At 38.3% G+C, this 25,814-nt stretch overlaps 1 protein-coding gene and 1 long non-coding RNA gene across 5 annotated transcripts in view; one reads left to right on the top strand and one right to left on the bottom strand.

Moving 5' to 3' along the window:
• Window positions 1-23,648, top strand: part of LOC116242864 (uncharacterized) — a 71,529-nt gene extending 47,881 nt beyond the window's left edge. For 2 of the 3 annotated variants that reach the window (XR_016466678.1, XR_004169832.2), the window contains 3 exons: window positions 19,664-19,838; window positions 21,227-21,331; window positions 21,717-23,648. This is a non-coding gene — a long non-coding RNA (uncharacterized LOC116242864). Of the gene's footprint in view, window positions 1-16,511; window positions 16,594-19,663; window positions 19,839-21,226; window positions 21,332-21,716 lie in introns of all 3 variants that reach the window. The other variant, XR_016466677.1, reaches the window with a different exon arrangement.
• Window positions 10,539-25,814, bottom strand: part of GALNT18 (polypeptide N-acetylgalactosaminyltransferase 18) — a 213,799-nt gene continuing 198,523 nt past the window's right edge. For both annotated transcript variants that reach the window (XM_090140422.1, XM_031613871.2), the window contains one exon: window positions 10,539-10,994. In XM_090140422.1, coding sequence (XP_089996548.1) covers window positions 10,848-10,994 — 147 coding nt within the window. In that variant the 3' untranslated portion in view covers window positions 10,539-10,847. The remainder of the gene's footprint in view (window positions 10,995-25,814) is intronic.

Here is a 25,814-nt window from a genome sequence, read left to right as displayed (position 1 = left end):
TAGTTTATTTACTAAAACTGTGGGTAATCTTTTCAGTTTATTTTATAGTTATTTATAGATGCATTTTCCAGATTTCTGAAGAAATCTGTTTCTTTTTTCTCTGCCTGTGTACATTTATGCAAAAAAATGAAGATATTTTCTTTTGTGATTTGGAAAGTAATTCCCCTCACTTCCAATGTCACATATAGGTTTCAGTTGTCAGGACAGTCCAGGGAATGTGTATGTCCTCATTGCTGTCCTCACTGAAAGACCTTCAAGTTTCACAACCAAAAAGCAAGTTGCTACAATGGAGGCTCTTTGTAAATGATGTGCAGATCTGTGCTTGGTTATGTCCATCCTTTCTCAGAGCTGGCATTAAAAGGTGAGGAAACTGCACACCCATAGAATTGAGGAAGGTGATTTGCATTGTATATCCAGCAGGAGTCCTCATTCCTTGGTTGTGTATGTTCACATCTTTCTTTGGCATCACTAAATACAATGTGTTGGGGGGGGGGGGTTGTGATTAATGTGTGTAGCTAAGCAAACTAAGGGCAATTCATTTTGCTATTCTTTTTGGTTAATCAGTACTCCAGAGAAAGCTCTCAGCAACCAATTTTTATGGCCAGAAGAGAATAAGGACTTCAGTTACAGAGTAGAGTTCATTTTCTTTTCATTTTCTCAATGATTGCAGCTGTAGCAAGAAATGCTATGTTTAAGGCCTTGGTAAAGGGCATAGAAAGCTGTGCTATGTACTTACACATCTCCTTCCTCTTCCATTATTGTATTTTTCCTTCCTTTTTTGTATGTTTTGATGGCACAGGAGCATTGTGCAGTGCAATTTGTTCTTCACCCAGTTGGTTGCTTTTAATGCAACTGTTGGCCTCGCTGTGGATTTGAAACTTTAAATTGAGGAAGTGCTTAGTGCCAAAGCAACTGTACAAATGAATCACAAACTTAGAAAGAACTCATATTCTAGGCCACCTAAGTATTCCTACCAAGGGAAGAATTGAAAGGAAATGCAAGGAGACGAATAAGAGCACAATCAACAACTGTACAGGAGATTTTCCAAAGAGTGCACCTGGGGGTACTTTACTGGCAGTAATAACTGAAGAAGACTTATTAGATCAAATATGAATCATTGATGACATTTAAAAGGACTAAAGAGCTGATAAAGCTTTTTTTGGTCTTAGGGCTATGTTGGGGAAACAATATTTGGGCTGTATTTTATATGCAGATCAGAAATACATTGTTTCAAAAGCAATGATAGTTACTGATTAAATGTGCATGTTCTACAAAGAGCAATGAATAGCAGATGGCACCAAGTACCTTAGGGTGCTTTGTACAAGTAGGATTGTAGGTAATTTCAGAACTCTAAAAATTGTTGCAAATAGTGATGAAAGCTCTGTTTTCTATATTATGAATCTATCTATATAACAAAGCTATGACTACCTTGGAAATAATAATCTCATTAAGTAAGTAAATTATCAGTAAATATGCATATTGGATTTACATACATGTAAAGATTTTTATTTTCAAATAAGCATTTTGGTAATTTTAGATTTACTTGTATTTGTTTGGTTTTGTGATCTTAGTTGAGATACTATTCTTAATTCATTTTGCTCTCACAATCTGTAATGTTACATCTCAAGTTCTTGTGTTCATAAAACCACATTCCTTTCTCAAATCCTCCCTCTCATTTACACGTGATTTCCTAACACCTTATTCATGTTTGTTCCTTGAGATTCCTACAGTGAGTGTTCTAGTAAAGGTTGCTAGTGTTAAGTTCTATCTTGAAAGACTAATATCTATGTGCCTAAATTCTGCCTGAGGGGAGGAGGGCACTACAGAGGGATCTGGATAGACTGGATCAATGAGCCAAGGTTAAGTAAGAAACTATATGAGTTTCAATAGGGCCAAGTATCAGCTCCTGCATTTTGGTCACAACAACCCCAGGCAACCCTACAGGCTTAGGGAGGAGTGGCTGCAAAGCTGCCTGATGGAAAGAGACCTTGGTGTACTGATGGACAGTAGTGTGCCCAGGTGGCCAAGAAGGCCAATGGTACCTGGCTTGTATCAGAAATGGAGAAAGTCTAAGGAAGTCATTCTGCCCCTGCACTCAACACTTGTGAGGCCTTACCTCAAGTACTGTGGTCAGTTTTGAGCACCTCAGTACAGAAAGGACATTGAAGTGCTGGAGCAGGTCCAAAGAAGGCCAACAAGGCTTGTGAAGGGCTTGGAGAATATGGCCTATGAGGAGAGACTGAAAGAATTGTGGCTATTTAGTCTGAGAAAGAGGAGGCCGAGGGGAGACCTTATTGCTCTCTTCCAATATCTGAAACGTGCTTACAGCAAGAACGGGGTTGCTCTCTTCTCACTGGTGACAGGACAAGGGGAAATGGCCTTAAAGTTGTGCCAGGGTAAGCTTAGCTTGGATATCAGGAAACACTTCTTTACAGAACAGGTTGTTAAGCACTGGAATAGGCTCCCCAGGGAGGTGGTTGAGTCACCATCACTGAATATGTTTTAAATCTGTTTGGATGTGGTGCTCAGGGATATGATTTAGCAGAGGGTTGTTAGAGTTAGGGTAGTATGGTTAGGTCATGGTTGGAGCCAATGATCTTTAAGGTCTTTCCCAAGGAGTGATTCTATGATTTTATGATTCTATGTGCTGCTCCCAATGACGTGTGATATATGCCTAGAAGTCCTGTCCAGAAACTTGAGAAGAATCAAGTAGAAATTGTTGCCTGCCCAAATGTGTGCTTCATGAACAAGATAAGAAAATTCTGGACACTTAGTCCCTCAAGTGCTATACATTCCAGTTGTGAAATTGCATTTGCACTTGGATATTTGTCTGCAGTTTACTGCAATTTTGAGTTTGCTTTTTCAGCTTCAAGGTTTGACTTGGACTATAGCTTATCATAGAATCATTTGATTCAGAAGGGACCCTTAAAGGCCATTTGATCCAAATCCCCTGCAACAGGCACACCCACAGCTAGATCAGGTGCCCAGAGCCCTATCCAGCCTGACCTTGAGTGTCTTCAAGGAAGGGGCATCCACCACTTATCTGGGCACCTGTGCCAGTGCCTCACAACCCTTACCATTAATAAATATGTAAATAAAGGCTAAAAAGCTCTACCCTTATATCCAATCTAAATCTCCCCTCCTTTAGTTTGGGACCATTTCCCTTGTCTTATTGCAACAAACCCTGTTGAAGAGCCTGCCCCCTTCCTTCTTTAGCCCCCCTTTAGATATAGAAAGGCTGCTCTCAGGTTTCTCTGGATTCTCTTCTACTCCAGGTTGAGAAGCCCCAGCTCTTTCAACCTGTCCTCATAGAGGAGGTGCTCCATCCCATGGGTCGTTTTTATGGCTCTCCTCTGAACCCGCTTTAACAGATCCATGTCTCTCCTGTACTGAGGATTCCACATCTGGACACAGTATTCCAGGTGGGGTCACACCAGAACAGAGTAGAGGGGCAGGATCACTAACCTTGATCTGCTGTTTTTTAGCTCTTTGTTGCTGTTGTTTAATTTGCGTGTTTCCTTTTATAGTTTTCCACTCTATACTCTTCTTACTGTAACAGTGAAGCACCTGGAGAAGTAGGAAAAGTGCTGTATAAACCTGTGAAGAATACTACTGTTTTTTCACAGGCAACTGCTGGCACAAATGCCTGAGGGATTTCTGCTAAAGCAAGGGTAATATTGGTGCTATTCAGAGTTAAACACTGGATACCTATAAGGCACAATGTGGAAAAGCAGATAGAGACAGCATCTGATATGTGGTAGATTTCTAGCTGTAGCATCTGATACTCAACACTTGATTAAAGGAAGGAAGGAAAATGCCTAAGTGGCGGTTTCAATAGCTAAATGAATATCAGCACATACCTCTCACCATACATGGCTTTGAGCCTTCTTTTCCTTCAGGAGACAAACTAGCCTTAGGAAAGAATAAGCTGACTGCTTAGCCTTTTCTTTCTTCTTCCTCTTTTCCGTATTTTTCAGCATCTCCATTCTAATTGGATAATTTTGCCTTGGCTAGGGCAAATTTTAAGATATCAATACTTACCATAGTGCTTTGCTCCTTCAGCTACAAGCTTCATGGAACAATAGTTCTGTAGTTGTGAAAATATACTTGTGTGCTGTCATGTTCTGTTGCTTTATAGAAGTTTTAGATCACTTCAATTTGCCCATCGCGTTAATGCCACTACTCACAAAGATGATAATACATCTTACACCATAGTCCCTCTTTCACCATATGGTGTAAATTACTCACACTTTTCTGCCAGATCAAGGAACTAGAGAGAGATCTTGAACATTGTTTTAGGAATGAAATGCAAATTTTTCTCAAATTAGCACTCATGAAGCCCAGTTCTTTGAATGTTTTAGATGGCAGAAGTGATCTCTGGACTACAAGCAGACCTTCTAATTCATCCCATGGAAACAACATCCTTTTGATGAAATGGAGAAAAGCCTTGGCCAGGTATATAAAACACATAAAGACATCATGCACATGATGGCTTCTTGGACATAGCTGGGAGGGAAAAAAGCAAAATGCATCCTGATCTGTGAAGTTTGACTTTATCACTAGACTGTAATTTTGAGCAAATTTTAATTACCTTGTTTTAATTACCTTGTTCTTCAAATTTTTGAATAAAAACTACCATTAAGCACAACCTTATGTTCAGTATGAGTATATTCAGTATGAGAGGCATGACACAAGTCAGACTAACAAGCTCCTACTGTGCTCGAGAAGGGTCAATTGACAAAACTGGAGAGCAAAATGCACTGTATGTAAGCGCTTAGGGAAGAAGTGGTGGTTGTGTGTCCAACGATATGTTGGGATCATACCATGGAGCAACCCAAATCTGTGTCCTTATACCCCAGTCCTGTTCCACCCCTCCTTTGTGCAGTCTCAGCTGTGCCTGAATACAGAAGGAAGTGCTGACAGATTACCCCATTGTAGCTTCTTACCAGCAGCTTCGCTATCAAAAATGTAAATTGCCAGCCACAATTATAAGAGATCATTGAACTTTGACACAGGTGATCATTTTTTAAATTTTCAGTGAAATATATGCATCAGAGAGTTCTGTGGGGACGTGTGAGGTATGACTTGTCAGCAAAGCTGCTGGAAAATTCAGTTTTCCTGCACCTCTGGTTTGCATAGTAATCTATATTAGTCTGTTCATTCTACATTGCCCCTAACACTGACAGATGTTACATAGAGACAAAAGAAATGTACAGATCAGTAGGTCATAATTATAAGACAGATTTAATAACCATTTCCCCCTGGAAAGTATATGACTATTAAAATGGTCCCACAGAAATTTGCATATTAAAAAGGATGACGGCTCTCTAGCTCATCTGATTAACTGCTAATACTCCTTTTTCACAAAAGGATTTGAGAATGGTTTCCATGAAGTAAATGATTCTTCCTTGCTTCTGCACACAATCTGAAGTCTAAGTGAATAGACGGGCTTCTGACACTACATCAGTAATCCCTGACAGCTGTAAGCATTTATATGATTTATATGATACACAGTGTTCTTTTCAGATACTTTGAGAGGCTGAAAGCTGCATGTGACTTGATCTCTCTCAGAAAGCTTCATTTAAGTATTTAATACCTGTAAGCATCACTTGTAAGAAGCAGAATTATTTAAAATTGCTGCCCTTGTCAGCAAGTATTGACTGTGAGACCAAATGGACAAAGACATGCTATGGAACCATACAGTGGTTTAAATATAAATTATTTTAAGCCTGAAGTATCACCTCAAATATTTCTGTCTCTGTGCTATCAGATCTGGGTGCTGAGAACCCTTTCCTTCAACTTTGTTGAATACTAAATAAAAAATGAAAATGAAAACAGTAAGATGACTCTGCTTCCCTAGTCATCATCTATCCGGGAGATACAGAGGTGGCATACATTGCATTTAATAGTAGGCAGAAAGGTTAGATAAGTAATACATGGCCAGCACTTTGAATTGAAAGTAATTTAAGTTTGGACTCAGCCTTTTTAGAATAGGGAAGAAAGACTGATTAGAAAAGAGATACCTGCTTAGAATTTGAAATGGATACTGATGCTCTTTTTGTGGTATGCTTTTTATTTTTTTTCTTGTGTGATCTCTACCCAGATAAAATATGCTCTATAGTAAAGCATATGAGCACAGTATGATGTTGAGAAAATTAAATTCATTTTGCTAGCATGATGGTGCTCATTCTTGATCTCTTAAGCTCCAAATGACTCCTGAATCTGATTATGTATGTTCAGCATAAAAACTTGTGGCATAAGATCACTTCTGGCAACTTGCTGTGCACTGGAAAAATTAATTCGTCGATTGCAGTACTTGTTTTGTACTTTTCAACTGTTTAAAAAGGTATTTTTTAGCATCCGATTTGCTAAGACCTCTCATGTAGGTTCACAGAGCATGTATGAGTTCTGAACACTACTTCAACAAATGTTTAAAAAGGTTATTTGTGGAGTTGAGCATCAGTTTTGATTTCAGGGTATTTTGGGGATCCAGTCTGACTCCTCCTGGTAGTGTGAAATTGTTGCCATTCTTGAAAATCAACATATTTATCCTAATTTACACGAAATGAGGAATCAGGGCTGTTAATAGCAGGCACAGTTGTTTGCGCAGTTTCACTGCTTTCATGGAAATGTTTGGATCTGGATTTGAGAAAGAATGTGCACAGTGACTTTCAGGCAGGGGGAAGCAGCAGGAGCTTTTAATTTATGGTTATCTGTTATTCAGGATGATCAGGAAACACATTTGGGACAATTTTTAGTTTCTCCTCTTCAATTCTTTCCAGAGAATTTGGAGCTCAAGTGGTAAAGACTTAATCAATAGCTGAACAATTTTTAGGAGAACATGGAAAATAAAATTAAAAAAAAAAAAAAAGGGAAAAAAAAGAACAAAACAGTAAATAACAAAAATATGATACCCAGTAAACCCTAATTTAAAAAAGCTTTCTCTTTTCTCTCTGCCTGGCTGAGAGGTGGCAAACCACTATATTCTATTCAGTGTTTGAAGACTGGGGAGCAGATGTACTCAGCTGTGGATTTAAACAAGTTGCTGCCTTTAGCCAAGGGGATGCATTTTTATGTCCCACAAAGCACAACGACCCCTTGGATTTAGCTGAACAGTCTGACTTCTCTTTTGTGATTAAAGGTAGGAGCAAGAGACTACTGGGTAGCCATGGGCTTGGACTAATGGGGCACCCTGGATTAGATTTCAGAAGAGATGATGGTAGGGAAATTTCAGGTGGCAAGGAAGTTTGAGTATTCTAAAAACTTGGTGTGCTATTCCTTATAGAAAATCAGGACCTCCAACTTGAACACCAGTTACCAAGGATGTCAGCAGAGTTTAAAGGATGGACTTAAGCTCCTAATTCTTCCTTCAAGTCTGACCGAAGTCACCTCCTGAACTGTTGTTTTCTTAGAATCATTCTTTCCTTAAAAAGCTGAACAGGAAGTCCACTTACCTCTGTCCTTCTGCAAGTACTATATTTTGTTTTCATATCCTGAGAAGTGTTTTATTCTCAACCGGAAAAATCTTAGATGCTACGCACTTTACTTGAAGGTACTTCACTGGAAGGAGTACACTATGAGGGAAAATAGGTTTCAGTGGTGTTACAAGATGTTTTCAGGTACTTTGTGACAAAGATCCTCTTCTGAGACTGCATGATGAGAGTGAATTGAGGTGAAGTAGTTACTTGGAACAGTCAATCTAAGCCAGAATACTTTCCATTGATGTTTCAGAATGCAGCTGTCAGTAGCACTGCTGAGCATTGTTCAGCACTCCTTAAGCATTTTCGTGCTAAAAGTGGTGTGTGTAGAAGGGGAATTTAAGAATCACTACAACAAATCAGCAGAGAATACAGTTATTCAAGAGTAATTAATGACTGCCTCCTGAGCTAAATCATTAGCACAAGTATTTTGTATTTGTTTTGAGAAGTTATTCTAACTTACTCCTGTGGAAAACATTTATTGGTTATTTGAACAAGAGTTTAAATATGAGAAGCTATTTTCTGCTTGTTCTGTCTACATTTAAAACAGAAGCAGCGTTGAAGCTATTCTGGGTAGCATCATGATAAGTGTTCTAAGCCTTTCAGCTCAATGTTTTGATGATATGTCTCTATGACTGATTGGACGAGAGGTGCTTCAGGGGGATCTCTCTTTTTTTTTTTTTTTTGCTGGTAAAGAGCCCGTTTATGAATGTGTATGCACATGCATATGGTTTTTTTAATAGATGTACAGATACACGGTTGGTAGTGTGTGTACACACGTGATATCTGTCTATCTATAAGAATTTCAAGCACATAGAAATCATGTTGCATTCTTTTGATGTGTGACCTTGAACTCTCAGCGGTTCCCTTTCTCTGTAAGTGCCTGGTGGAGCAAAAGATAGCTCTGTTCTTCACTTAACTTGTTTGACAGTGCTGTTTTCTTTCTCTTCTGAGAGAAGAGACGTGTAAAAGAAAATATCTTCTGAGACCATATGGCTGCATCCCCATGCACTCAATTCTCGGCATCTTTGCTGAAATGAGGATAAGTTTATATCACTCTACGCTGTATGAATCCTGTGCTTTTCCTCTGTGATAATGCAGTTTCCTCCTCGTTGATCTGGTCTTCAGGAGATAATTGTCAAGTTAGTCAGTAGCTTAACTTGAGAATGATTAAAAAGGTTGCATATGCCAGCTACTGAGCCCTCTCCAATTGTGACCCTGCACATGCTCCAGTGTGCAAGAGGACTGGTTCACACATACAACAAATTCCTCCTTGTTTAAAACATCCTGTTTTCTCCACAGGGTGAAACCTAAGTTACTTCATCTTTTCCAGCTCTGGTACCCTGACACTCCAGTTACTGTTGTCCTTTTAGTGCGAGTTTGTACCCAAACCAGCCTAAGGGGCCTCTAAGTTGGGTGGAGTGCAGGTTATAAAGTTGGTCTTCATTGACTGTAATTGCTTTTGCACTGTTGGCTATGCATTTTCTTCTCTGAAGCTAACATGACTATATGTAGCAGCATGCTGAACATTTATAATTAACACGCAACATGACAATAACCACTCATTACAAACAAGACTGCTAGCTGATCCTGAATGTAAAGCGAGTGTGCAACACCCAATTTAACAAAAAATAAACGGGCTCTCAGGATAACTCAGGTTGGAAGGGACCTCAGGAGGTCTCCAGTCCAACCTCCTCCCAGGACAGCATCAACTTCATCCAGGGCAGGTTTTCAGAAATCTCCAAGGATGGAGATGGCACAGCCCCTCAGGATACCGCTCCATTGACCCAGCATCCTCCTGGGGAAGCTCTTCCTTATCCCTCTCCCATTTCTCCCATTGCATACTGTATCTCTTAGATCAAAAACACTTAGCTGTTATGCTTCAGTCTAAACTTTTCCTGATTTTAAGAAGCTACCTCAATATTGCTTTCTTTTTACCTATGATGAAGACAATGTTGATACCAGGACAGGAGTCGTTCTCCATGCTTCATGCTGCTTGCCTTGGAAAGATTTGTCACGGACACAGCTCATGTCTGTGTGTGCTTGGTGGCCTGTTTCTGTGGGAACTCTGACACGAGCAGCTGCTGCTGCTGCTGGGTGAGCTGCCTAGGCATCTTCCACAAGGGGCTGGAGCTCAGAGCAGTAACTTCTGTGTCTAAGGTCTTCATCTCAAGACACCAGGAATAATGTTATTACTGCTTGTTTATCAGAGGTGGTAGGAGTAGCAGGAGCACTTTGCTGGGGAACAGCATTGTACAACTTTTTCAGACAACCCAAAGCCAATTTCTGCCTTGACTGCTAGCCTGGTGAGTCTGAAGCACTGGCTGTTTAGTTACTTGCACAGGCAGACTTAGAAACAATATATCTGGTACAGGCTGTATATGTTAAGCATTGGCTTAGTTGGTCCTTATGTTTTAAGAAAACATAAATAGTGCGAAAAGTAAATGTTAATAGCATAGCTATCTATTACCATATATCTGTGTTCGGCAATCAATATTATTTCCTGTGTGATAAAATCTCCTTCAAGGTGCATTTACCTCCAGGGAACAACTTGCCCCAATTGGAATTTTTCATAGCCCTGGCTCTGTTCTCTTTTCTGGTTGAAGGCAGGTCAGTGCTGAAGCTGTGGAAGCTATAGAACTGTACTTCAGTCCAGCTGAAGTGTACCTTTTGTGTGGCTTTTCATTTGGATCATGGAAAACGTGGCCCACTCCTTCTGACTACCTTCTGTGCTGCTTTTAGTTTCTCCTGTATCTTCATTTTTCTGACTCGGGAAGTGATGGTAAGGGAGTTATATTAATGGCCACAGAACTAGCACAGAAGTAGTCTCTGAATCCCTGGGCATGACACATGCAGAGATGCGTAGCCACCATTTACTTGCCACCATTTACTCCTTTGAATTTTGGCTAAGGTAGGGCTTTAACCAGAAGCCTGGAAAACACTGATACTTAGCAGCTACTTGTCAGGATGAGACTTTAGTTAATGAAAACAGTGAGAGCACCACTTAATATCTAAGCTGATTACCCTGGAGACAGCTAGACAGTAATAAATAGTATTTGGGTTTTTTTATTCAATAAAAGCTTGAGTTATAAATATTCTCCATTTGTTTTCTATTTACAGATGTAAAATACTTTAGGATAGCCTACCCAGCACCTATCATTCAACACCTCTATAAATGCAATGAAAACATAATTGTAAAATAAAACGTCTATTTTCGGCTCACAAACCCAATTTCCACACACTCACAGAATAAAATCAAAGGGACAGAAAGGAGAGAAGGAACAGGGAGGAAAGAAACTCAGTACAGCAGGCAACAATTCAGTATTTGCTACACAGTAGCAAAAGGAATGGGTAAAAAAATGCAGTCTGCTATGATGACAAGCTTTTCAAGACATTTGTTATAGACCAGCGTTGTCCAGTGCATTTCTGGAGGACGAGTTGAAATCCAAATTCATTTTCATTGTTTTCCTGCAGTTCCAGGCAACGCTTGGATTTTCGGTTCTGGATTGGACCTCCCTGTAAGGGTGGGGGGAAAAAAGAAGTTTGGGTTAAACACTGTGATCACGTTGCATTGCTACTGCATGACAATATGAATTAGCATTCCAGTGTCCATCTACTGCTAGTGGAAAAAACTGGGGGCATGATAGGCACTAGGTTGGGTCTGTTGTGAACGTTCCTTTTGTCACAGGCTGGTTTAATCTCTGAGGCAGTTTAGAATGGTTGCAATTGCTTGGTTAGCATTTCAGCAAATGGAATTTCTAGAATTAAGCTGCATTTCTGGCCGTGCTCGTTAAGAATAGGCCAAAAGCTTTCCTGTTTGCTTTACTTGCCTAGTTTAGTGGCTATGCTGCACCACTGAAACATGGAAAAAAAAAGGCAAAAAAAGGAATAATGTTTTGGCCAGGGGTGTCCCATATATAAAGTGCAAAAGAAAAAAGAAAAAAGTTTGAATACTGAAATTAATGGTCTCTCATAATCTTTTGTCATTAGTCATCAATTCCTACTCTTCATTCATTCATCATGAATGATACTGCCATGCTAAAAGCCCCTCTCTAGTTGCTACTTGGAGTGAAAATAATCTTAAATAATTGAGGTTATCACACAGTTACCAATAGACATAAAGAACAATTAAATCATTTTTCTACATTTTTTCCTTTTAGCCCTTTTTAGTTAATTTTTTATTGGTTCTTTCATACTCTGTCCTATCTAATAATGGTAACTTGTAGAAATTATTGTCTGAGAAGTTTCTTCCAAGATAAACAGTAGAATAATTTGCACAGTAGTCTGAAATGCTGTGTCTGTCTCTAGAGGAATAGAGAATTACTGGCTTAATCTACAACTCAAAGAATGGAGGGTCAGTCAGTCAGTACAACTACATTAGTACAGCCAAAGTACAGAAAGAGTAGCCAGGTATTTAAATTACTTAATTGTACAATAGAGGAAACTGTATGACTGTGATTTAAAAAAAAATTAAAAAATGAAAACCCACAAAAGCTAAACAGTTTGTGTCAGGTCTGTGTTAAAGAAAGTCGTAAGCGTGAGAGCTTTCTAATCACAGGGATATTTGTTATATCCAGTAGAAATGCTGAATTTGGTCTTCAGACAAGGCTGTTTCTTAGGCAAGGGCAGGTCATTCCATTCAGTACAGCTGCTCCATTCAGACCTGAGGAATGTCTTCTCCTACTATTATATCAGTAATACATTTTGAGGACTGGTTAATGAGATAGACACAGGTTTGAAATCTCTAAGATCTAAATATGGCTTGGAGTAAGAAAGATCATATCAGGACTAATCTGTGATATTCAAAACATGAGGCTCACATAGATTCTCCCTGGTAGGCCTACCTGCAGAATCCAAATTAAACCAACAAGCATATTGTAGCACTCTGTAGATCGGGATTTCTGTAATGAGATGCTGAGTGAACTGTATTTTCCCACTTCTGTATAAGAATTTATTGACATCCATATTAATAACCGTAGTTAAATGTGGGTGTATGGTGACAGCATAAACTCTAAGACATCCATAAGCACTATAATTGTTTGAAATAGATAAATATTTTTGGACTAACTATGATAGGAAATCAGTTAAAGCTTTTTATATACTATTTGTTCACTCAACCTCTACTCAAGTGACTTTGGCCTTCTAAAGTTCACTGAAGTTGATGAGTTTTTCAGTTGAATTCATGGAGGTCCTGCAGAATTAAAACTCCAACGTAATGAATATTAATATTTTCTTACTGTCAAAAATAAACTGCTGAAGATTTTTCTATATTTTAATTTTAGGAAAGTGTACAGTCTCAATTTTAACGAAAACTGTTGATCATAATTTTTGCCCCTGCATAGTCAGTGTTCCGTGGCACTCAGGGGCAGACCGCAAATGTGGAATTGGAGATCACAAGTGCTGAAGTGTTTCTGCCTAATCCCCAAATTTAGATCAACTTCCTTGAACTTCCAGCTGATGCTGGAGGTGCTGGTGTTTCTACCATTAAAGTTAACTAGTTCTGTATCTGTGCCAAGCATTTACATGTATCAATTAGTCATTTTCTCGGTCATGGTGTCGAAGGCATCCTCAGCTTAGCTTTTGAACAAAGGTAAGAAAGGTCTTGTCAGAAAACTAACCAACTATGGGAGTGTGGGTCCCTTCCTTGCCCACTTTTTGGATCTGTGATATGAATGTAGGTATGGTACTCCTAGGCTTCGCCTGTCATTTCCAAGTCATCGATTAGAATCATAGAATCATAGAATCATAGAATCACAAGGTTGGAAACGACCTATAAGATCATCTAGTCCAACTGTCTTCACACTACCACTGCTACCACAAGCACTAAACCATATCTCCAGCTCCTTGTCCAGACGCCTCTTGAACACTGCCAGAGATGGCGACTCCACCACCTCCCTTGGCAGGCCATTCCAGTGCCTGACCACTCTCTGAGAGAAAAAGTTCTTCCTTAAGTCTAACCTAAACCTCTTCTGGTACAACTTGGGCCATTTCCCCAGGTTCTGTTCGTTGCCTGGGAGAAGAAGCCAAACCCCTCTTCACCACAACCTCCCTTCAGGAAGTTGTAGAGTGCAATGAGGTCTCCCCTGAGCCTCCTCTTCTCCAGACTAAACAATCCCAGCTCCCTCAGCCTCTCCTCATAAGACTTGTGCTCCAGACCCTTCACCAGTCTTGCTGCCCTTCTCTGGACACGTTCCAGGGCCTCAATATCTTTTTTGTAGTGAGGGGTCCAAAACATAGTACTCGAGGTGCAGCCTCACCAGTGCTGAGTACAGTGGGATGATCACCTCCCTGCTCCTGCTGGCCACACTATTTCCAATTCAGGCCAGGATGCCACTGGCCCTCTTGGCCACCTGGGCACACTGTCAGCTCATGTTCAGCCGAGCATCAACCAACACCCCCAGGTCCCTTTCCTCTTCACAATCATCCAGCCACTCATCCTCAAGCCTATAGCGCTGCATGGGGTTGTTGTAGCCAAAATGCAGGAGCCGGCACTTGGCCTTGTTAAGCATAAGTGAAAGAACAGTTTCTCAATTTCACCTAAAAGTGTGACAGCTAAAACAGAAGCGTGTTTGCCGGTAGATCTCTTCTCTCCTCTTTGTCCAGTGCTGTGAAATGAATTCTGTGGTATCCGTCCTGAGAATAGCTTTTATGCCTATGAGTGAAACTAGCTAGCATGCTCACATCTGGCCTTAATATGTGCCATCCATCTCTTCAGCAGCTTCTCTTCAATAGAAACTAGTGACTTAAGACAGAAAAAGGTAGAGGAAGCTCTTTTTGATGACCTGCAAAGTGCTCTGCAGTTTTTTCAGTGAAAATCACTGTGCATGGAACATAAAGAGACACTACAGTTAAGCAGCGGCTAATATGTGTGAGTTGAATGTTCTAGAGAGCAGAGATGTTCTTCCCTAAGATGAGATGAGAGAAACACAAAGGCTTAAGTCCTTTTAGAAATAGAACAATTCAGCTTGTAAGAGGTGAGGTCTTTGCAGAACTATGGCTTAATCCTTCTGAGAGGTTGCAGCCTATGCAGCTTTAGTTCCTTCCAGTTAAACATATAAATAATTGTTCTGAAGTACACTGAGAAAGGTTTATATAATATGTAAAATCACCTCTAATTAGACTATTTTTGTTTTTCCCCCCATTCACATGGCTAATGCAAGCCTGCTATAGTGGTACTGGTTTATTATTTGTAGGGTAATGACAGTGCATCCACTATACATTGCAAGGTATATTAGCTAATTAATGAGCTGTATAATTCATTGAAGCACATCACAGAGCAACTCCACTGAAAGCAAGTATGCAAGCAACACTCAGCAAAAGCTAATACTACATCTTGCTACTCTGACTGGATTGGCCTCTGAATTACAGTATTACTGAATGGCTTCAGCAACCTGTCAGCACTGTGTTTGAGCACCCAGAACCAAATACACATAAAGGTATTCCTTTAATTAATTATCTGTAATCAGTTAGTGAAACTTGCATAAAACTCTTCACAGTCATATTTATTGCTCAGCAAAATCCTCCTTTGTGATGCTAAGTCTCAGAGTAACCAAACATGGAGGTTGTCTGCCTGTCTAGCTCCCTTTTCCCATCCTAGCTATGAACTCCACTTTCCAATTTAAAGGCAGAGATTCTGTAGATTAGAATAATGTTTTTTATGATACATAAAAAATTCATTCTGTAGGCTGAAACTAGTTACAGAGAAATTCTGCTCAGCTGAACAGAAGTAGGATTAAGATCATTGATGATGAGGGGCAGCACAAGGATAGTAGAGTTTCAGGTGGATAAATAAATCCAGGTCAAGTATTTTATAAAAGCAGACCGAGTGTGACAGCACTACTAAGTTCAACAGAAAATGTGATGAGCTTTGCAGTGTGGGTTTGAAGCAATCCCTGTGAGAAGTACAAATGCTCTCAACTCCTGGTAGCATTAGACACACATAAAACTGATTTAGTGGTCCATAAGCATACTTTTAATGTAAACACTATTTCATGTCATCAATCCATTATGGCATGTGAGCTAACTCAGGGGTGTGTAACGCATAGCGGACTGCAATAATACTTTTGACTTCCTTTAGAATTATTGTACTTCTCATGCCCAAAAGACTGTCAAGCCTTTCACCAAAGCAGAGCTTAGCAAATAATGTTTAAGAATACCACGTGCTATATCTGCAAACTACAATAGTGTGCAGTACAAGGATGAGCCAACTTCTTCAATCAGCTGGTCCATGTGTAGCAGTATATAAATTCTAGCATGCTATTAGAAAGGGTACCATGTTGCAAGTATGTGCTTGTGTATTTCTATGTTAAAGATGGAGTGATAAAAGCCATACAAAGCAATTAGTCTTTGGTGGACTGTACTATGTTTGTTTTTTTGTTATGTTTATTGGGTGAGGGTGGAGGCATATGTCCCAGCATCCTCATTCCTGTCCTTGGTCTGCAGGGCAGTAGAGGGCCTGTGGAATATTGGTCATTGTGGAACTAAGGTTAGTTGGAAGATTTCACAGAGTTTCCTTAGTAGTTGAAATGCTTGTGATTCAGAGAGATACAAATGGGACAGAATATCAGCACAGCTTTCTTTGCAAATACACGACACGTTAAATGCAATGACTTTTGCAGATAGTGCACATGCAATCTAACCTAAACCTCCTGCCCCACCATACTCTTGCTGCTGCAGAGTCAGCGTTATGTACCAAGTTATACTACTCAGAAAAACCCTTCAAAACAAAGCAAAGACTTCTCTGACTTCATAACAAGAAAAGAAAAATGCTTGAGGAAATTTCTGTAACATATACCTTGCCAAAAGTTCTGAAGTCTCATCTCACGCTTATATATTTCTCATACTACATGACAGACCTATTTACTCAGATGCCATTTTACCAATCAAGGTGTAAAATTGTTCTGATTTCTGGCTGTATTTAATTCAAATCTACCATTGTATTTACTCTCTCAATTAATTCTTTACAGCAAGAACTAAAAGTAATTTTCTGTTTATTCTTACTTCAAAGTCTGATTGCCAGAGTTGTGTTTTCAGATACGGACAGAAAAACACAAGGCAGGAAGGAACAGAAATTCTGCTTCACATATTTTGGGTATTTTAAAGGAAAGATTCAAATGTGGGTACCTGACTTCATTAGAGTGGAATAAGTAATTCACAGCAGTTAATTGATTTGGTTAATTCAGCCACTGTTTGTGCTTGACAAAGCTGCCAGATGCGATCTGTGATATTCAGGCTTTAAAATAGATTTGATGGGTTTTGTAATCCTCAAGTTCTCATATTGAGTTTCATATAAAACAAACAAACAAACAAACAAGCAAAACATAGGGAAAACAGGAAAGTGAGCATATTGCTTCAGACTCAACCACTGCTTCATAGCCTAGAGAAAGCTCTCAGGCACACAACTTATACAGAGTTTTGTCACCTATAAAATGAGGGATATTAAATGAACACTGTAGGCTGTCAGCATTTCAGGAAATCAGACTGACTCTGTTTAACAATTTACTGTAAGGTATATCTATTTCCTACACTGTTTAAATCTACTTAGTCTACTCTGTGTGTTTGTGTCTATATACACACATACACAGAAAGAATATTCTGTCTTGTATTTTATGTATGCTATTAAGATCACTGCATGTTAGTCTCTAATTTTCTATTGGTACTTCAGTTGGTGTACTCAAATAGCTGCAGGCAGAAACTCTGAACTTAACTGCTTTGATACATTTGAAGCAAAGAATTATGATGAGTGTATATTAAAACAGATATCTGTACCAAACAATGCATCATCTTCTCACTGGGTAAATTCTCAATGATTGTTAGTAAGCCAGGTTTAGCCTAAAAAAACAACAAAACAAAACAAAACAAAAGGACAATAATGAATTGCTGGAGCTTTAGAAGTCGTTTCATCTTTTTTTGTGGTCACTTTGGTATGAATGTTGCTGAAGTAAGAAAGTGTTGACAGGAAAAAATCACTAATTGATGCCATGAAGCATTGTGTGAATTATCTGTATGGCTTGGAAATACTGGATACTGAGTTCACACTTTCTACTTGACAGCTATATAAAGGACATGAGTATATACATAATGGTATATTTAGGTAATTGCTTCATTCCTTCTGAAATCAAAAGCAGTATGACAAATTTTGTGACTCTTTGGCCAGCAGGTGCTCTGTAAAGAAGTAGACAGATAATGTTTGTTGTTCAGATCTTTCAAAATGAGTACTAACTAATTAAATATTCCTCAGCAATGAATTTGGTTAGTTGATGCTCTTCAGAGAGACCTGTTTCCTGTTATATTTGCTGTGATTATCCTGAAAATAAGGTGTACTTAACTGGTATTACATGGGTGAAACACTATATGCAGAAACCTTAAACATTAAGGAAGTTGTCCATCTGCTATTTATGTCACTGTTTACAATTAGGAAAGGAGAAACTTTACCAGACATTATTTTAAAATATGAATTTATTTTTTTCAGCCCCAACAAAAATTATTTGCTGTATATAATCTCATAAACTTAGGTAGAGTTACAACAGGGATCAGCCAAACCATTTCTTAAGAAAAAAGTTGTTCTTTCTCCTCCAGCACTCACGCTGTGTTGTCAGGCAGCCATCTGGCTACAGGTCTTACATGCATGGTACCAAGGAGTCAGTGTTATGATACACCCTCTGAAAATGCATCATGCAGCACTTACATCAATTTAATCAATTTACCTCACGATTGGTTGTGTTTTACTACTGAGACTTCTAACGGTTCAGTTTTTATACAATCATAAATGCTAGATTTTTATATTGCTGTAACAAATTTTTACTACTGCAGCTGTGACAAATGAAACGATGCAGCCTTATCTGCACATCCAAACCACAGTTTAGTAACTAGTGGACTCTGTGATCGTTTTCCATTTTGTTTAACCTAGATTGGTTGCATGAATGTAGAGGAGTCCAGGTTCCAAGCACAGCTATTTAAATGCATATTAAATCTACAGGATGTGGAAATACACCATCTTGTTAATTAAAGTATTTAAATAAGGGCCATTAAACTTGGCAGGAGGAAATGCAGCGTCATACAGAGAATGTAATTAGAATGGATAACAAATTGCAGAAAAAACAGCATAAAAATCGGAAGCAGAATGTATAGATTTAAGCCTGCCAGTAATATTTTGTGGGCGTAAATCAAACTGCATCACAACAGATTATGAAGACCCATTGTTATTAATAAGATTTAGAAAATACTACCTCACAGAAAAATATATTCAAGCCCTGACTGAAACATGAAGAAGCTCTTTAAGATGTGATAACTGAAAATGAATTTCACTACAGCAAATGGTGATAAAACTAAGAAAATTGAAGCAGGCTTTGGATAGAATACGTTACCTAGACTGGAAAGATCTTTAAAGATTTTTCAGAAAGTAATCACGTATCTTTTTTGTCAGTAGTGGCCAGGAAATCTTTATAAATAGGTGGCAGAAACACTAACTGTAGGTATTTATTTATTTTTTTAAACACAGGAAAGTGTTGAATAATTAATGAAAAATAATAAAAAAGGGGATGGTTAAAAAACAGTCTTAATAATTGCAGCAAAATGCAGATTTTATAGCTGAAAATAGTTTGGCTCGGTTTTGGCAACAACTCCCAGTGATGATACATTGCATTGATCTTTAGATAGTTGGGATTATCTAATAAGAGTGTAGAAAAGGAAGAGTTAGCCTTATGCTATTCTATTGATAATGAAGAGTATCACATCTCTGAATACAGCTGCTGTCCTGAGTAACAAGCTGATAGGACAATTCACTCAGAAATAAATTGGATGCCTTTTTGAGAGCTGACAGTCATAAAAGCTGAAGGCAGTCAGCTCCAGGAGTGGTGGGACACGTTGACATCTGCTGAAGGGTGAGGAATTTAAAAATATACTAAATGAAGTAAAAAATAGATTTTTTTTTTTTAGTATGTAAATGAAAATGGTGGTATCTGATGTCCGTGCTGGAAAGTATGAATGGCTGTGGGAACCTGGTGAATAACCTCTCTAAGGAAAAATGACTGTTAGAACTAATAATGTGCAACTATTGTGACTTCTGTGAATTTAGGAAACCTGTCGAATTAATTGCCACAGGCATCAAAGTTCAGTGACTGACTAGACTTTAATGGTCTGGGTTACTTTTACTTTTAAGAGCACTGATAAAAACATTTTTATAGGCACAAAGAGATCATCGTTTGGATAAAACAAATGGGAGCCTTCATGAAGGGAGCGCAATAGGGATCAGAAGTAACTCCCCCTTACGGTGCTACAGTGAGCCTCTGTCTCTGAAGAGAGTTCTTTTCTGGGAAACAGCAAGCATTGATCACTGCTGGAGGCAGTTTGCTGGACAAGGTAATTAATCTCGTTAATTAATTTTCTGATCTCTGATGTGTATTTCTAGGCTCTGCCCTTTTGTTCGATTTTGAAGAATTCATCATTTGCATAGATGTTGCTTTCTAAGGCTCTTTCCATGTTGCTAACTTGTGGAAAATGCTTGGTAACATCTCTTCCCTCCCAGTTACTGAGTGTGCACAAGATGCAGTGTGAGGTTGCTAATGGAAAAAACCCTTTCACAGCATGCAACTGAAGGTCATGCCTAGGAGCACCTCACTGCCTCGTTTTTTCTCCATTTCTCCATGTGGATGAAAATGTCCTAACAGCATAAAAAGAAAATAATGTCAAGATGAAAAGTTCACATTACTATCACTAGCCTTAGCATACAGAGATAACTAGTTAATCATCACAGACCAAGTGAGAAATTCAACACTGTTAGAAACCCCCAAGATTTTTTATCTTTTCCCTAAGAAACAGATGTTTGCCCTAGGCAATGTGCTGGGATGCCTGTGATTTAGAGTTATTAAAACAGGAGAAAAATGAATTCCTGTTTTTTTCTTTTAATTTTTAAGATGCAATTCTTACTCAAATACGACCTGTTCAGGGAAAATAAAAAAATAAAAAAAATAAAAAAATATTGAATGAAATTTTATTTTCTTTAGGGTTGGTGGTATTTCACTGGTCTGGGTTTTCTAATGTGAATCCACAGTGTCCAGGGCTTTGTAACTCATTTCTACCCAGAAACTGAACTGTTTGCATTGTCATTATATGCTTATAATTAAACCAATATCTAGAAACCAGGAAATAAATTGAGTGCCAAGTGAAGAAAATTAAGAAATTAATTTACACTAGTGTTTCAATTGATCTGTGCATTCTAACATGGGAACTTACGTTGGGCTCCTGGGACCTTCAGTTACAATATGTGGTTATTGGAAATAGCCTTTTCCTTAGTTTCTACAGAATGCTGTAAGCTGATTAGAATTGATACTGGGATGGGAATTTCCTTGCTGTTGCAGTGCAGACCTTGCACAGTTTGCTCAGACAATAATGGAAATAATGTTTTTTTTGTCTGTTATGTTATTGATTGTCTTGGTGGTTTGATCATCTAACTAGGTAACTAACAAGCCCTGTTTTCTTGTCATATATCATCAGTGCACTCTAAGTTAATTGATTACTTAAAAAAACGTTTATTTTTTTTATTTTACTTTTATTTTATTTTACTAAAGTATTTTCCATATTTTCATCTTTAATTGGATTGTAGGATGTTGTCTGGTAACCAAAGTTACTTACATTCCATTGGAATTCAAGATGCAACTTCTACTGATTTCATCAGAGTGGAGCTTTGTTTTTGCCTGGGAAGTTTGAGAAATGTATGTATTCTAAAGAATAATATCTGTGTCTCACAGCTGACAAAAGTAGAACCCCAGAAAGCAGGAAGTGATTGGTTCAATAATGCAGGGGAAGAATCTAGAATGGAGATCAGACCCCATGAAATCCAGCCACTTTGCTGGGTAAGTATGTGTTGGTTATCAGTAAAATTGTAGAAGGCATTAGAAGCTTGATCTTTATCTTGCACGTCTGTAATGGACCTTGCTGAGACCTTCTGCATTTTTTAGAGAGCCTATCTGGATGCCAGAAACTAGGAATATTGGGTTGGACTAGAACAAATAATTTCTTGGTAAATAACAGTGCTGTTGAATATTAACATGCTAAATATGCAAATAGGCTATCTGTTTTCAAGGAAAAACACAGTATGTGTTAGCTTTCTTTTAAATTAATTCAGCCCAAGCATCTTCAGAGCTTAAATGGAGTCCTCAGGAGAGTAAATACTGCATAATGCGATACACTGGAAAAGACTTGAAATGCACCTACTAAAAGCTCCTTTTACTGTTGCAGTCACAAAAACTTCTGACTGGCAAGTTCTACACCTGATTTGCAAAGACTACAGCTTGCTGCTGGAAGATTACTCCAAATAGAAAGCTAAATATAAAGAAACAAAACCTTTGCTGTTAACTGCATCAACACCGCAAGGAGATTTAATACCATTTACTAAAACACAACATTTTATACATTTTTTTCTGAATGTGATTTTTTAGCCTATACATTTCTGTATTGTAGCTGAAATCAAGGATTCAGAATACTTTCAGGTTTTTATATTTCTGAATAATTATATTCTGTGTAAATAGGACTAAAGAGTTTTTAGGGTTATAGCAAGACATAACCCAAGAAGTCTTATCTTAGTCTGTTGGTTTAGTTAATTGAATAATTTAAGCTTCTGTTTTTTGTTATCTCTCCTGCAATATCAAACTCTTTTGTTTTTTAAATAAGATCACAATCACTTTGTGTCCTGAGCTGCCAGGCAGTTACCACTGCATAATTATATAGCTGCACAGTAATACAGCATGTCTTAATACGGCAAATACAAATTGAGTGTATTTGCATCCTGTGGGGTTTTGAAGTACAGAAGAAATTTAAATTCTTGATAAATTAATCATTTTGTTTTCTATCACATAGCCCTGATAATGGAAAAATCTGAAGAATTTCTGAGGAGTATTTGTTTCCCTAGATACAGCTCTACTGCTGTTAATCCCTGCTGTACAAAGACTTGTCCTTGACTAATACATATAGATTGAAAACTGGGAGTGGACATCGGAAGAAAACTGTGAACTGTTTAACATCATTAGCTCCTACTTCATAAACTAAGAAAGGGGGCATATAAAATATGAACTAAGCAGATGCTGTACATAAGCCTCCCATTTAATTCTGCACGCAGTCTGTACTCAGCATTGTTTCAGACTGTGGGTAATGATTCTAGCTAGTGGTAGTATTGCACATCTTCTTATGTCATGAGATAAAGGCAAGCAAGAAAATGGAGAAAAGCTATCCAGAAAATGCCAACATCTGTAGGATGAACAAGATGGAAACACTTTCAGTAATTTTAAGGCACGTTATTTCTTTACAGAGCTACACTGAATATCTATTTAATCTATAGAATTTCTATTATCTGTTTAACATCTATTTAAATATGATGTGGAATGCTGTAACAATTGAGTAAATCATTTGCTCCCTTCTATCTTCTATTTGTCTTCCCACTATAACTTTTGAAAATTACATACATGGTAACTACAGTTGTCAGACACAAATTTTACTTACAGCCTCTCAAGATGGCATAAACCACCTTCTCTGGACACTTCTGAAGGGGATGATTTTCTGCAGAATCCATTTTGCACTGCCTGGAATTGCACTTCTTCATTACACGTAAAAGCAATGCAAGTATTGCAGGAAGTTGTAACTTCTAGTGGATATGAATACAGGACAGTGCTGAGCATGTGGTCTGCACAGCTTCTCCCTCCCAGGAGTCTGTGGTGAGTTGCCCACCCATACAGGTAGAACCTCTGCTTATCTTTATGTAGCTGGAAATTCAATTAGCAGAGCCTGCTGTACTGAAAAGAATTCAATGTGGAACAGCCTCAGAACTATTTGTTTATTAGGTTTGCACCTCTGCCTCATATCCTTTCTCATAACTCTTTTCCACATAGCGCTGTCCTGACATGCTTCTCACAACAGCAAATAATGACAGCATGGCCAGCCTGGTTAGAAGGATAAAAGCCAGTTCCAACCCCACTCACCTAAAGATAGACATGCAGTTCATTAAGATACTGCAAGTTAGAGAGCAGCTGTGGAAAAATATATTCCTTATGCCTTTGTTATACTGCTGGAGGGGCCCTAGTGTGCCATCAGTGTACTTTCTCAATTTTCTACATACATAACTTGTCACTCAGGTGATGTATTTAGAGATAAATTTCACATTGTGTCACAACTGCCTTTCTATCTGCAATAAACCTGAGAAATCAGACTAGGAACTGAGGAATTTCTTAAAAATAAATGCCTGGCTCCAGCATTTAAAATATACTATTTCTCAGTACAAATAAGAAAGTTAATGGTATCAGATGACTGGTTCAGAATGGCACAATTTTGGCCTTATGTGCTTTTCACTGAAAAGTGTCTCAAGGAGTTAAACATCTAGGGACATCAGCCTGCATGACCTACATTTCAGAGTACCTTGTCTGTCACAGGATAGATGACATAAGACAATTGGTGCAGCAGCAGTCCCAAGGATGGAAGATTTATTGAGTGTGTAGACAGCAACTGTTATGGACAAGTGCTGTAGGTTTGGATGCTCCTGCAAGCACTGATTTACAAGGGGGAGACTGCTGCTGCCAGCACACTGCATGTGCACCTGCTCCTTGCCATAAAGAGCTCACAGGCTAGGAGCAGGATTGTTTAGTGCCAGGATGGTATCACAACCAAAGCCTTCAAACTAGGTATCATCACAGAGTGACTGCAGTAATTACAGTAAGTAAATCTAGAAAATACTGTCATGAATAATACTCAATAAGGAATACTGAGTGGCAACTCTTAGTTTTTGCTTTCTTAATGGTTCTTGATGCCAGAACAGGTTTCTTGGTACCATGTATAAATTAACATTGTAGTAGAATTCCCACCTCTTTGCTACCGTGTAATTCTTGCCCATAACCTCATTGCTTTGTGTCATTTCTGGCGATCACTTACCTTTTTCCTAAAAGACCTAGTTTTGTTCTGATTAAATGGCCAAATGGTGAGACACATGGAACTAGGTGAACTGTCAAACCCCTCTAAAACTTACAGCATGAAAGTATTCCCCAAATAAGCACTTCCCTAGGAGGAAGAGACTTGACAGACAGCATGAACAACGGAATTCTTGAACGCTACCCAGTTGATGAGTCTGGTTAGGGCTAACTTACATCATTTGGCATAACTGCAGTTATAAACACTTGAAGAAGCCTTGGAAGCACAAATGTCACTGAAGCTTATGTTGTATTGGATCTCATTGCATTTGGCAGCTGTACAAAGCTGCGGAGCACGGAATTTGCTCAGATGGATCCTGAGTATACAAACACAGACCACAAGCTTTGAATGTTCAATACAATTTTGTTCTGTACAGACAAGCTACCACAAAGTCTCCCAAAGGCTTCTGTCCAGTCAACCAGCATGAAGTACCTTATCTAAAAAAATGCATTTTTCAAAAAGCTATACATCCTTCTATCAGATTTCATCAGATTATTCCTCCACCACGGACTATCACGGTACCTCTCATAATATAGAGTATATTTTGTAGGAAAACAAGAAAGTATCCTCATTCAAATTTTAAGATACATGTCTGGAATGCAAGAGAAATACTGATTTTTGTGCTGATGAGGGAAATTTAGATCAGTTGGTTTACTCTGCTCTTGTTTGAAAGTCAGAGAGACTTTCTCATTTTCTTTCTGACTCAATTCTCCACTTGCACTGCTGTATTTTCAAATTTATCTATAGCATAAATGTTATTAATAACATTTGTCTGACCAGAGAATCAGCAGAAGTCAAAGCATGCTTACAGATAAGAGACAGTGCTATAAATGTGCTATTGCTACATTTTAATTTTTTTACAAACTTCAAGATTACAATCAACACCAATACTTACAGTCTTGCTTATTTTCAGTTGTTCTGCTCACTGCATAATATGGAACAGAAATACTGGAACTTTCAAAATGTAATAAAAAAACCTATCCTTTTCAGGCATCTTCCAGAGCATTCACAGAACTGCATCCTTTCCCCAGATTAAGCTAGAGCTTTTGAAATAGAATTCATCAATTGATCATTCTCTTTAGTTTTCTTTTAGCTTACAACATACACCAGAGGCTGTGTACTGTGCTGTATGTTGAGAAACAATAGCATTTTAATTAGCAGGAGTATTACCAAAATCCTTTTTGAACATCAAACATTTAATTGTCTCTTTATTTATCACAAGGAAACAACTAATTAACTTTCACATCTGGGCAGTATTTTTTCTGAAGAAGATTTAAGCACATTCTACAGAATTTAGTTTCATCTCCCACAGCAGGTACAGTGCTATTAAATGGAGTCACAGACAGAAGACTTTTTTTTATTAGTTAAATTATTACATCCTACTAT

The sequence above is a fragment of the Phasianus colchicus genome, chromosome 5 (assembly GCF_987193195.1).
Source record: "Phasianus colchicus chromosome 5, bPhaCol1.hap1.1, whole genome shotgun sequence".
Lineage (NCBI taxonomy): Eukaryota > Metazoa > Chordata > Aves > Galliformes > Phasianidae > Phasianus > Phasianus colchicus.
This window is presented reverse-complemented; position numbering and strand designations above follow the sequence as displayed.